This window comes from Ovis canadensis, chromosome 3, assembly GCF_042477335.2.
Source record: "Ovis canadensis isolate MfBH-ARS-UI-01 breed Bighorn chromosome 3, ARS-UI_OviCan_v2, whole genome shotgun sequence".
NCBI classification, from domain to species: Eukaryota; Metazoa; Chordata; class Mammalia; order Artiodactyla; family Bovidae; genus Ovis; species Ovis canadensis.
Window position 1 is genome coordinate 18,932,855 of NC_091247.1, and position 13,390 is coordinate 18,946,244.

At 44.4% G+C, this 13,390-nt stretch overlaps 1 protein-coding gene across 4 annotated transcripts in view; it reads right to left on the bottom strand.

Moving 5' to 3' along the window:
• YWHAQ (tyrosine 3-monooxygenase/tryptophan 5-monooxygenase activation protein theta) overlaps nt 1-8,240 on the bottom strand; it is a 30,997-nt gene extending 22,757 nt beyond the window's left edge. The window contains exons 1-2 of one of the 4 annotated variants that reach the window (XM_069582576.1): nt 8,046-8,240; nt 7,185-7,557 (exon numbers count right to left, since the gene is read on the bottom strand). In XM_069582576.1, coding sequence (XP_069438677.1) covers nt 7,185-7,478 — 294 coding nt within the window. In that variant the 5' untranslated portion in view covers nt 7,479-7,557; nt 8,046-8,240. The remainder of the gene's footprint in view (nt 1-7,184; nt 7,558-8,045) is intronic. The other 3 variants (XM_069582577.1, XM_069582574.1, XM_069582575.1) reach the window with 3 other exon arrangements.
• Between the last annotated feature and the right edge of the window lie 5,150 nt (nt 8,241-13,390).

The following is a 13,390-nucleotide window of genomic DNA, read 5'->3' on the forward strand; positions in this document are numbered from 1 at the left end:
CTAGAATTTTATATAACTAGAATGACGACATGTACTTCTTCACTTAGCACGTTTTTGAAATTCATCTATATTACAGTATGTATCAATAGTCCATTCCTTTTTACTGCTAAGCAGTACTCTATGAATATACCGCAGTTAATTCATTTTCCTAATAATGGACTGTTTTCAGTTTCCTGATCTTAGAACAAAGCTACTATGGTCATTCTTGTACAGGGCTTTTTCTCTTGTGTAAAAACGTAAGAGTAGAAAATTTCTAGGGGAAAAAACCTTTTAATCATGGAAAATCTCAAACATATACAAGAAGAGAGAACAGCACGATGAGTTCTCATTAAAGCCAGCTGCTACTATATTAATTCACACACACACCTGTTTCACCTTAACCCCCTCCTACTATTTTGAAGTTGTAGATACCATCATTGTGTCTTCAAATACTTCAAAATGTAAACAGACATTTATAATCTGGTCAAATTATTTACTATGAAATAATCAAGAAAACTTCATTTGATATACCCATGGATTAAGTGTTCTTTCAAATGATGTTTCTCTACCATTCCTCCTTGATACCTAGAAAGTCAATGGCACAAAGATACCTTCTGCTGTTACTCTGAAAGAACTAGTGCTAAACACAAAATCTAGTATTGATAAATATCATAAAGAAATAAACATCAATATGATCAAGCAGATTTCCCAACTGTCAAGCACCTTGAATTACCCTATCTCATGACATGGTATCATTTTATAAGTGAAACTGGTGTTGTTCAGTCGCTAAGTGATGTTCTACTCTTTGTGACCCCATGACCTGGCTTCCCTGTCCTTGACTATCTCCCTAAGTTAGATCAAACTCATGTCCATTGAGTCAGTGATGCCATCCAACCATCTCATCCTCTGTCCCCCCTCTCCTCCTGCCCTCAATCTGTCTCAGCATCAGTGTCTTATCCAGTCAGCTCTTCGCATTAAGTGGCCAAGCACAGGAGTTTTAGCATCAGTCTTTACAATGAATATTCAGGTTTGATTTCTTTACAATTAATGGGTTGATCTCCTTTGTAGTCCAAGAGACTCTTAAGAGTCTTCTCCAGCACCACAAATCAAAAGCATGAATCCTTTGGCCCTTAACATTCTTTATAGACCAACTCTCACATTCATACATGACTACTGGGAAAATCATAGCTTTGACTAGATGGATGTTTGTCGACAAAGTGATGTCTCTGCTTTTTAATACGCTGGCCTAGGTTTATCATAGCAAGTGAAACCATATATGAAACTGTAAAAAAAAGTCTGATAACTAGCTCTTTGTGAGAACAAAGGGAGTACTCATTACATTCTTAAGAGGTGAACAAGGAGGTAAAATTTCAACCCTTTCAGTAACTAGATTTTTGTTAACCTCAAACAACTATCTGTACTGGAGAGGGTAAGGGGAAATGGCAATTCTCAACAACAGCTGATGACAGTATAAACACACATAATCTTTTCTGAGGGCTATCTGGGAAAAAGCTGGAAATTTCATTTCCAAAAACTTAACTAAGTAAACTCTTGCATAAAGCATGCAACAAGGATGTTCTTCTCAGTGTTGTTTGTAACAGAAAAATTGTTTACAATCTAAATGTTCAATAGGGCATTAGTATAATTACACAACATCCAAATAAACACACTACAGGGTTTACATCTAGAACCACATATGCCAAACTATTAATGGCAGTTATGAAAGGGAGGGAAATACTTGCCACTCATCAATTCTAACGGACACTTTCTAAATAGGTTTCACTATAATTTCAGTTGGATCCTTTTTCTCTATGCCAAGGTTGGGTTGGTTTTTTTTTTTTTTCCTTTCAAAAAAAAAAAAGCAAAGCTCAAGGCCTTAGAGATAACCCTAAGGTGGAACTCTGAAAATACAAGGTCCCCTGAGTAACTGCCAGAAAGGTGAAACTGTAGAGTTAAACAGCATACAGAGTGACAAAGAAACAAAAAATAACTGAGACCTTAGACAAAAGGTTCTGACAAGATGCTAATATACTAGTAAGAACCTAAAGGACAGGTGTCATACAATTCAATACAACTTAATACTGCTTGTTTTATTTATGACCTAACCCAGAGTTCCTCAATCTTGGCATTACTATCATTTGGGTTGGGTAATTCTGTGGCAGGGGACTGATTCTCCTATGCATTAAGTGATGATCAGCAGCATTTAGGCTTCTATTCATAGTATGTTAGTAGCACCTCCTCATTCCCACCTCAGTCTTGACAACCAAAAAGACTCTCTCCACAACTTGCCAAATGTCCCCTGGTGGGTAAATTCACCTGACTGAGAACCACTGATCAAGCCTTATATATCCGTATATACAATATTCCACTCTATTTCACTCTTCAGAAAGAACTCTTAGCTTCAAGGAGCTTACATTTTAACAGCAAAAAAAAATGCAAAAGTTTTAAAATGTTATTGCATTTTATTGAGGAGGGCATCAAAATTACAGATCAGCTGAGTTTTGTTCACGACAGATCTACCCTCCCTCCCTAACTTACATTTATCAAACTGTACAAATTCCTCAAAACACTGATCTTTCAGTCAGTTACTATGTTATTTAGAGCTAAATGTGTTTCACACAATTTCATCTGGAGTCACATCACCTGGATTCCTTGCTCTTCCAAACTCAGTTTTGTGACATCAACCAAGTTACTTAACTTCCTCATGTCCCTGTTTTCTTAACACAGTGGGTATATCAAGTTCTTAAAGCAGTGCTTGGCATATAGTAAAAGCCCTGTAAAAGTGAAGTCGCTCAGTCATGTCTGACTCTTTGCGAGTCCATGGACTGTAGCCTATCAGGCTCCTCCGTCCATGGGATTTTCCAGGCAAGAGTGCTGGAGTAGATTGCCATTTCCTTCTCCAGGGGATCTTCCCGACCCAGGAATCGAACCCAGGTCTCCCGCACTGCAGGCAGACACTTTACCGTCTGAGCCACCAGGGAAGCCCAATGTCAGCTATTGCCTATTATCTTAACTACAAGCCTATAAAGACAAACATCTTCACCAATTCATAGATAAAGAAACAGAGGCTGAAAGAAACTTGCCTAGAATCGCAAAATTATAAGGTTACAGAGCAGTGATCCTAAAATATTCAGTCTTGACTCCAGAGCCCGTGATTTTTCAGTCATGTCAGTAAGCTTACGTTGAGACTATCAAGTACATACTGGTTTCTTACTGCTAAATAATAACTACCACTAGATATTTTCTATAAGACATTCATTTAGAACACAACTCAATTCAAATGTATTATGGAATTAAGATAATAGGATTTACACACCAACAGAGACAAGTTTCAGTTTCTATATATTTTAAATGATTCTTACTTTAAAAAATAAGAACACAGACCTTAACTCCTGAAATTGTTTAAACAAAAGGATAACACGGGGTTGTTTGAGACAGAGGTTACCTTGTATAATGCATTTGCTTAGGTGTCCTATTCTTACTCCAAGGTCATGGACTTTGTACATGATGTTTGTTCCCAAGTCCCAGAAGGGCTCTGTATACCCCTTTGGTTTCTTCAATTTGCCCTTACCTCACACCCAAGTTCTTAATGACTCCTGAACACCTTAATTTTTTAACCACTGCCTTGCTGTCATAAAACTTATTAATCATTTTTACTTAAACTTAACCATTTCCAACATTTAATAGGATCATCAATGACTTTTTCATCACCTCTTCCTAAAGGTATTTCACTGAAGTCGTCAGCTTTTCAACACTTTTCCTTTTTTTGGATTGTATATATTGTTTTTTTTTTTACTTTTTTACTGAAGTAAAGTTGACTTAAAATGTGTTAATTACTGCTTACAGCAAAGCAACTTAGTTATAGATATATACATACATTCTTTTTCCATGTCCTTTTCCATTATGGTTTGTCACAGAATATTGAATATAGTTCCCTGTGCTATACAAAGTTGTTTTTAACATTTCTTTAACAACTAACGACATGTTCTTCAACATGGACTATAAAAACTACTCATTTTAGAGTCTGAAGTCAGGGCACAGGTGGAATAACTGGGAGCATATAACTTTAATAGTCCGAGAATACTAGAATTAGAAGAAACAGAAATTTTAGCCCAACTCTCTGGTTTCACAAATGACAAAGACAGATAACTTGGTGACAGCTTCCTCTCTAACTTCTCTTAGATTCTACAAAGAACTTGGCCTTGACCATTTGGGTCCCGTTATTTCATTTGCTCTTTAGATTACTTGCATTTCAACATTTTTTACTGCCTCCACAATTCAATATTCTCTCTCAATACAGTGATTATCAAAAAGGTTGAGAGTTGTCCACCATGTTCATTTTGAGTTAACAGTCCAAATAATTCCACCCAAAACTTACTCTATCAAAGAGAAAGAAAAGGCTGAGAATATCTACTTATGACCAAAATCCTGCCTATCTTCTATGTCACTCTTTTACTACTAGCCTCCTATAACAGTGTCATCTACTTCCTCCACACGAAATTCCTCTTCCTGTTTACCAGAGGGGGTCAAAAAGAGAAAACCTAATCTTAGCACTCATATTCAGCAATTTTAGATTTCATTTTTCTTTCCCCATTATTTTGATAGATTCCTTATTAAATCACTAATTTACCAATCATCAGACTTGTTCACTAACCAACCCTTTCTCATCTATCAGTTCAGATTACAAACTGGTAATTAGCACCCAAACTACAAATTCTAGATGCTGCCACCTACACATCATTCAAAAATCTTTCCACTGTCAATCAAATAAGGAAAATTCCCTCTGACATTCTCTTGCATAGTTCCTACACTCTTACAGGCTTTTCTACTACGATAGCTCTACACATATCCTGCTCTTCACACAAACCCTTTTCCATGAATAAGCCGATCCTGTATATTCCTTCTGCCTGTTCTGCCTGAAATATTGACACTGCCACTGCCATCCTCCTCTTCCGATGCTCATTCCAAAAGCCACTACTTGTAAAGCCTTTCCTGAGGTTTCTGCTTCCTTCAAACGACAGAGCATTTTGTTCAGAACTGTCTTCTGGGAATTACATATTTATATTTGAGTACTTTCACATGCACTCCTTTTCATAAATTCCTGGAGGACAAAATCTCCGGTTCTCAGCTTTGTTCTTCCCCTGCTGCTTAGCACAGTGCCTTGGTACATGCTAAGCTCTCAAACACAGCCAACTTGAAGATGGGCTTTCTCAGGATTTTTGGTAAGCTGGCCAGTAAGTCACAATTCGTTTCTTAAGCCATTTTACTAATAAAAGTGTTTTATTTATACCCTGGCATCTGAACGCTTCTATTTCACTTAGTTTAAAAAACAGAAACAGAAAACCTGTCCTAATTTCAGGGGATCTAGCCTATTGAAACGATCTTCTTGGTCTCTCTTTGCGGTCACTTATCAACTAAGCAAACTTGCCTCTACTTAAGCCATCATAAAAACTAAAATTTATAGGAGCCAGAAAATAAAGCAAGTATTCCCAGTTAACTTGCTAGAGAACAGGAAATATTCTGTGGTCATTCTGAATTGCTGCAGGGTTAAGTAACAAACTGCAAAGAAGTAACAGCACAGAACAAGAGACTGAAATATACTGTGAGAGCACCCCAAAGCAACACCTGTGCAGAAAAGCTTCTTGTTAACAGAGGGTGTTCTTACAGTCTTCCTTGATGACACAATGGATGTTGCCAACAACTGCTACCACATGCTACCGAAGTCTACAATCACTTTTATAAGTTGGCAAATTTTTTTAAATACAAGCAATTCAGTTTAAAAATCCTACATGCCTCCTCTTCACTAGGCAGGGAGTGGAAGACAGAGATGAACATATGACTTTCATAAAGCAAAAAAATCTCAGTATGCTTTTCTCCACTTTGTACACTCTCAGTATTGCTTCCTTTCCCCCTTTACCAGCTATCTTCATCAGCCCGATTTTGTTCAGATTGCCTATTATTTGTACTGCAAAAGGAGGTGAAAGAAAAAAATCCTGCCCCACGAATCTGATGGAGCAAGGAAAAAAGGGTTGGGAGAGCAAGAGGTATTTTCCCCTCTAGTCCCTGTTGAAAAATCACCAATCCAAAAGATGTGTCTTTCATAAGCCCACCTAAAACATGTGTAACAAACACATCAAAAATTACAATGCTGGTACTGAAATTTTAAAACCTTACCTTACTAATCAAAAGATCCATACAATGACAAAGCTAAAATGTTCTCTCTCAGTAATGTGTGAATCATAGCAGTCAGGCTGCTCCACCCAAAAGCCACCCTTGCTAAGACCGGACAGTTCAAAACCTGGACAGCTTTCCCGGTTTGCTCCAGGCCAGATTGGAATTCATTTCAACACCTCAGGGTTTAAGTGTAACTATGTAGCAGCAAGGGAACTTTATCCCGTACTGAAATTAACCAGGATACTTCATTCTTTTTATTTAGCTGCGCCTTTTCCACATTGAAGAAACTCTCCCCCTTCCCCGTTTTTAAGGAGGAAAAAGCTCAACAGCTACTCTACTTGAAAAACAAACAATCTATTCAGGTTTTCGAAGTAAATTTGCATTATTCCTAGGTTTGGGAGGAGAACCGACTTACACTGTCGCTCTCCAAAAGGTCCCGCACTTTCTTTCAACGGAAGCCTGAGCCTATGAACTGATTAAATACATGTGAAGGGTTCCCAGATAGCCTCTATAAGCTGAGGAAGGAGTTTCAGTCTGGTACCAACCTACTCGCACGTTTCAAAATTATTTGGTGTGGAGCAACCCACTATCTAGGAAAGATCTACTTACCAGTGGGGAGGGGTAAAAAAAAAAAAAAAGCTTCTTGATCTCAAGAACTGAAATGCACCAACCCACTATCTAGGAAAAGATCTACTTACCACTGCTGGGGGCGGGGAGCTTCTTGATCTTAAAAACTGAAATGCACCAACCCACTATCTAGGAAAGATCTACTTACCACTGAGGAGGGAGCGGTGGCGGAGGAAAAAAAGCTTCTTGATCTCAAGAACTGAAGTGACACATCAAAGAGGCCAAAGCTAACCACCTCAAAAACAGCGGCAGACCATCAGGCAAGCCCCGGCCCCCATTCCGTTGCCATGAAAGTCCCGAGGGAGGGCCTCACACAAAGCTGGAGGGGAAGAGAGGAGGCCGCCGCCACCGTCCCCCGTGCCCCCAACTTCTCCCTGCACCCGGAGAAGGTCCGCGGGACTCACCAGGACCGTGGTGCAGATGGACCTCAGCTCGGACTCCACTTTCTCCCGGTAGTCCTTGATCAGCTGCAACTTCTTGTCCGAGGTGTCGGTCTTCTGCTCGATGCTGGAGATGACCCTCCAGGCGGACCGGCGGCCCCCGACCACGTTCTTGTAGGCCACCGAGAGCAGGTTGCGCTCCTCGTTGGACAGCTCGGCGCCCTGCTCCGTCACGGCCTTCATGCAGGTGGCCATGTCGTCGTAGCGCTCGGCCTGCTCGGCCAGCTTGGCCTTCTGAATCAGCTCCGTCTTCTCCATGGGGGCCGGGGGAGCGGACAGCGAGGTCGAGCGCGGACCCGGGGGGCTGGCAGGGGGTGGGGGGGCGCGGCGAGGAGGCCTGAGGGCGGGCGCCGGGGTGGGGGGGGGCGGCAGGAGGGCGGGGGCGGCGCCGTCAGACAATGCGCCCCGCCGCCCGGCCGCCCCTTTTGTCCGTCCCCGCGCGCGCGGCCCAGTTGAATTTCCCTCCCCCCGCCCACGCTCCCCACACCGCGGGGCGCCCCGGAGGGCCTGGGGGTTGAGGGGGGCGCCCGCCGAGCCGGGCCGCGCGGCCTGAGGTAGAAGCTGAAGTGAGATGAGGCAGGGGTGAGGAGGAAAGGCCGCTCCCGCGCCCGCCCGGGGCCCAAGATGGAAGCGGCCGTTGGCCCGCACCTTCCCGCCGGAGCCTGTCCCTGAGGAGAGCGGGCGTCGAGGCCCGCCGCTGTCCCTCCCGCCTCCCCCACCGCACCCCGGGGAAGACCTCCAGCCGGACACACAGGCCCGGCCGGACCCCCGAGGAGTGATTTCTTCGCCCCCGGCCCCGCGCCCCAAAGCGACCCCAGCGCTCACCTTCACGTCTCCGCGGCCGCGGCGCGAGTCCCACCACTTGGATCCCTCTTCTGGCTTTAGCCGAGGACCCTCCCGTCTCAGCCTACCTCGGAGCCGACAGGCGGGGCCACCGCGCGGCCCGCCCCTCGAGGCCGCCCACCCCCGCCAATGGCGCGCCGAGATGTCCCCGAGAGTTCCGCCTCCCTCTCCGCCTCTGGCCAATGAAGACTGAGCGCGCGGAAACGGGGGCGGAGGAGAAGGGGGCGGGGCGGTAGGGGGAAGGGGAGGCTAGGAGGGTGGGTCGGCTTGGGCAAGTTCGGTTGGCCGGCAGGCTGCGGCTTCGGCCACGGGGTTTCCTCCAATTAGATCCAGGGTAAAAGGACGTCACTGTTACCATGGCAATGCTGTTACCAACGCCCCTCATCCTCCCAGCCACCCCCGGCACTCGTGGGCGCGGCACGGGAGCGGGAAGCTCGCACGACCTCTCCTGCGGCGGCCGGGTTCTCTTGCTGCTGCGGCGTTGCAGACAGTTCACTGCATCTTGTTGGCTCCCCATGCAGCTGCGGCTCTCGTCGGCCCGGGTGAGGTCGGGCCTGGGAGGGTGACACCATCGGCTGTTTTGTTACCCAAACTCCTGTCTTTCCTCCACCTTCCTATTCGTGACAAAGGTTTGGAGCTCAAGACACTGAACCTAGCCTCTAATGACATTACGATGGGGACCGTGAATTAGAAATAATCCCATCTCCATTAAAGAGGACTTAGTTCCTGGAGAAAGTGGCATAAGCTTGGATTTTACACTTTCATTTTAAGACCGGCACCTAAAACCTGAAATTCCCTTGGAAAATTACCCCCTCCCCAAAAAAAGTCCAGGCAATGCCAGATATTATGACTTTCTTTCAAGTGGGAAATGACCTTAGGGATAATTGGGAGAAAAACATACATTTAATCCTCCCTCTCCCCCCGCCAAAGCAACTGTTTTTATATTTCTTTCCAGACTTTCCAGGTCACGCATTTAAATACTTATTTTTCACATCACTGCTGTCTTACATGTACACGCTTTTTATCTTCTGGTATTATTTTTGAGAGGACAATCGAAAAGCTAAACTTCTCTCCCTAGATGTTGACTGCTGACTTTCCCTTGTGAGCACCCCTCTGAAATGAGAGCGATCGCTTCAGATGGCTTCTATTCAGGGTCATCACCAGCCCTTTCCCTTCCCTTTAAACTGGGAGCTCCCCTCCTGCCATTCTCTTCTCTCCGGAATGTTCCCAGTATCAGACTCCAAATCAGGTGGCTGTCCTGGGTGTCTGGAAAGTGGTCTTTGTGCCATCTGGGCTCACACTGCCGTGATTCCAGTTCCAGCACGTCCAGGGAAAAACAGATCATTGAGAGCAAAGAATGCACAGCCAAGAAAGAATTGCACATTCTAAGCGGAGGTCTTAGAAGCAGATCTGGAGACTCTAGAATGGAAGATCTGAGCACTGACAGATAGCAGGAGAAGGTGCGAACCTTACAGAAATTTAAACTCCCTCCCAGCTGCCCCTCCCTATCCTGACTTGTAAAGGTGCTTTGTGCTTTGACAGACAGGAGAGGCCTGGGCTGGAAAGGGCTTGTGTCTTAGTGCAGAAATGCCTTACTATGTTCCAGGGTTCTAATGGAGGGCCCTGCTGTTATTTCTGGAATCCCTGGGGCCAGGCTGTAGACACAGGAGTGTTTATGGCCATGTGGGCTGGGGTGGAGCCGGACACCGAGAAATCCCCATGGAAAGAATTTGCATGTGCAAGGGCAGATAAAATGCTTTCTGTATGACCAGTGCATTTCGAGCTTACTGGAATTAGAGACAGTTCAGGCGAAAGGAGAGACAGCCCAGCAGAGGTGAGTGGGGGATGGAGACCCTGGAACAGGATGGTCAGGGGATAGAACCTCTTGTAGGGAGGGAGGGTAAGGGCAAGAACACTAATTCTTTATCAGAAAGCCTGGACTGTACTGCCATCTCCCGAGGTGACCTTGGGCAAGGTTTACTTCTCTCTGTAACTCAGTCTCTATAATTTCTGCTTTTATCCAATCAGATATTTATTGAACACCAACTCATATAGTTACAATCACCTGAACTCATGGGTAAAAACTGCTTGGAAGCAATGGCACTCTATAAAACTATGTTTCATCAGGGACCAGAGGGGTAGGTTAAATCTAAAGTCCTCTGCCCCTGAAAGAACTCAGAGAAAATTAAAGCTCTGGGGACTTGAAGCCCCTGGACACATAAAGAGCTAACACTTACTGAGTGATCACATGTGTCAAACACCATTTTAAGTCTTTTGCAAGACTTAGCGCATTTAATCTGCTTAAAGCCACTGTGAAGTAGGTAGTACAGTAAGTCCTCTGCCTACAAACCTTCAAGTTTCAAACTTGCAAAGATGTGAATGTGCCTTTGACGAAGGTCAGGCGTGACACCGAAGCTTGTCTTCCATCTCCTATTGACGATCCTTCAAGTCTGCTGCCTCCCTCCTCCAGACAGTAACTCTTCTTGCCTGTTCCCGTGATGCCAGCCCTTGTATGCCAGCTGTTGTACTGTACTAACGTACTTTTCATGGGACTGTCCTGAAAGATTAAACATGTTTTATTGTTTGTGTTTGATTTGTATGTATTATTTGCATGAAAAGTATTAAAACCCATTACAATACAGTACTATACAGCCGATTGAGTTCGTTGGGTAATTGGGCTAACTTTGTTGGATTTATGAACAAATTGGACTTACGAATGCACTCTTAGAACAGAACTCATTCGTACACAGGGGACTTACTCTACTCTTATGATCACCTTCTCCATTTCACAGATAAGGAAACTGAGGCGCGATGCTTGGATCGAGCACAGAGTGGAAGAGCTAGCAATGGCAGAGCCTGGATGGATGTAACCCAGTGTGCACTGCCTGGTGACCAAAGCCCGTCCCTGTAATGGCTGTGCCAGCCCTTTGCTCACCACTGTAGGGACGCTAGGAAAGACCACACTAAGTCTCTGTTCTCTAGGAGTTTCATCCTAGCTTAATATAAAACGTGTTAAACATCCACATTCAACGTGCTGGGAAGAACTCTAGGGAACAGAGAGCTAAGAAAGCATTGAGTTCTTACTTTATCTTTTTGATGTTCTTGTTATTTTTTCTAAATTGCTTGGTGAGAAGCTGCTTAAAGCCAGAAGATCCTAAATCCCAGCCAGAAGATCCTAAATCCCAGCCAGAAAATCCTAAATCCCAGCTCTGTTATTTATTTGCAGTTTGACCTTGAACTTCCCAGGTGGCTCAGTGGTGAAGAATCTGCCTGCGAATATAAGAGACATAGGAGTTGCAGGTTCAGTCCCTGGGTCAGGAAGATCTGCTGGAGAAGGAAATGGCAACCCACCCCAATATTCTTGCCTGAGAAGTCCCATGGACAGAGAAACCTGGTGGGCTACAGTCCATGGGGTTCCAAAGAGTGAGACACGACTGAGCCACTAACATTTGACCTTGAACACCATGATCCTCTCTGGACCTCAGTTTTCTAACCTGTAGAAGCAATCCTTACCCCAAAGAGGTCGTGGAACTATCCCACGGGTAACGTTAGGCATATAGCAGGTGTTCAGTAAATATTGGGTTTTTTCTCCTTCTTTCCCTCTGCTTGGTGGTAGAGTACAGGGGAGGAAGGGAAGTGCCAGCGCTGTTATAAGCCTTGGAGCCTTATAAAAAGTGAAGGCTTATCTCTTAAATCACTGTTGTAATTAGTGGAGTTAATGGTCTGCAGAATGGCTACACTCAGTGTACACTTCTGAATGAATGAGTCCTTCTGGTTGAGTTTACTCTCATAAATTGTTTCAGTGGTTTATTTGCCCAGAGTAGTGGGTCGTCCAGAGGAACTTCTTCCTCTCCAGCCTTGTGGCAGGTATTTCACTGACAAACATGTGAGTGGGACTTTTCACTGCAGATTTCTGTATAATCACCATCAGTGCTTCTGTTGAGAGGGTGGTTGAAAAACTGCCTGACTGTCCACTCCACTGAGAGGGGTGAATGAGATTCACTAAGAGCCAGGACAGTTTGGTCAGGGCAGGGTCTTCCCACACATTTCCTGGCTGAGGGCTGGGGTCAGGCTGATGGAACTCAGTCTCCCGTCAGCCCTGCAGCAGGCAAAGCTCATTCTTGCCGTCTGCAGGCATCCGTCTGTGCTTGTGGGTGTCCCGTTTCTGGCACCTCCTGGACACCCATGGGCTATTTATTGTTTTCCAGCTCTCACTGTGTGTTCTCAGGGACAAAAATCTAATCAAATCATTCCATCATTAAAAAACAGATAAGTCTTCTGGCAAGAGTTCTTCTGCCACAATTTGCATTTAAAAAAAAAGAAAGCTCTTACATTTGAAGAATAAAAGTTCACTGGTAGGGGAATTTCCTGGTAGTCCAATGGTTAGGACTTGGCACAAGCCATGTAACATGGCCAAAAAAAGAAAAAAGTTTACTGGTAGAATTTCAGGCATTCTGAAGCAACATTTGGTCCACTAGCGTTTTGGGGAAGGACTTCAGCATTCTGACATTTCTCCAGCATTTTGTATATGTCAATAAGGTACTTTAAGAAAAAAAAAGATTGCTTTTGTAATGATAAGAGTAATGATGACAGTATTGATTAAAAATGTAACAGCACACAAGGCTTCCCTTGTAGCTCAGCTGGTAAAGAATCTGCCTATAGTACAGGAGACCGGGGTTCAATTCCTGGGTCAGGAAGATCCCCTGGAGAAGGAAATGGCAACCCACTCCAGTATTCTTGCCTGGAAAATCCCATGGACAGAGGAGCCTGGCAGGCCACATACAGTCCATGGGGTTGCAAGGGTTGGACAGGACTTAGAGACTAAACCACCAGCACACATCATATTAAAAATGAAACAACATATAAGAGTATAAAAAGAACCTGTGAAGCTGTCTCTGCAGGGGGACCATTGCAGGCATTTTAGGAACCTCCTCCTAGACACAGCTGCTGGTTTCATGTGGAGACATGCATGTGGTTTTACATGTGTAAGATTACATTCTTCACTTTGTTCAGGGCAATGGTTAATTTTATGTGTCAAGTTGGCTGGGTCACAGTGTGCGCAGTATTTGACCATACATTATTCCAGATGTTTCTGTGAGAGTTTCAGGGAGAGATGAACATTTAACTTGGTGGACTCTGAGTAAGCAGATTGCCCCCTCTAATATGGGTGGGCCACGTCCACCAGTTGAAGGCCTGAGTAGAATAAAAAGAATGATCTTCCCGAGCAAGAGAGAATTTTCCAGCAGACGGACTTTGAACTTGCTCTGTAACGTCAGCTCTCCCTGGGTCTCCCACAAACTTCAGACTCTAACAGAAATAGTTTCTCC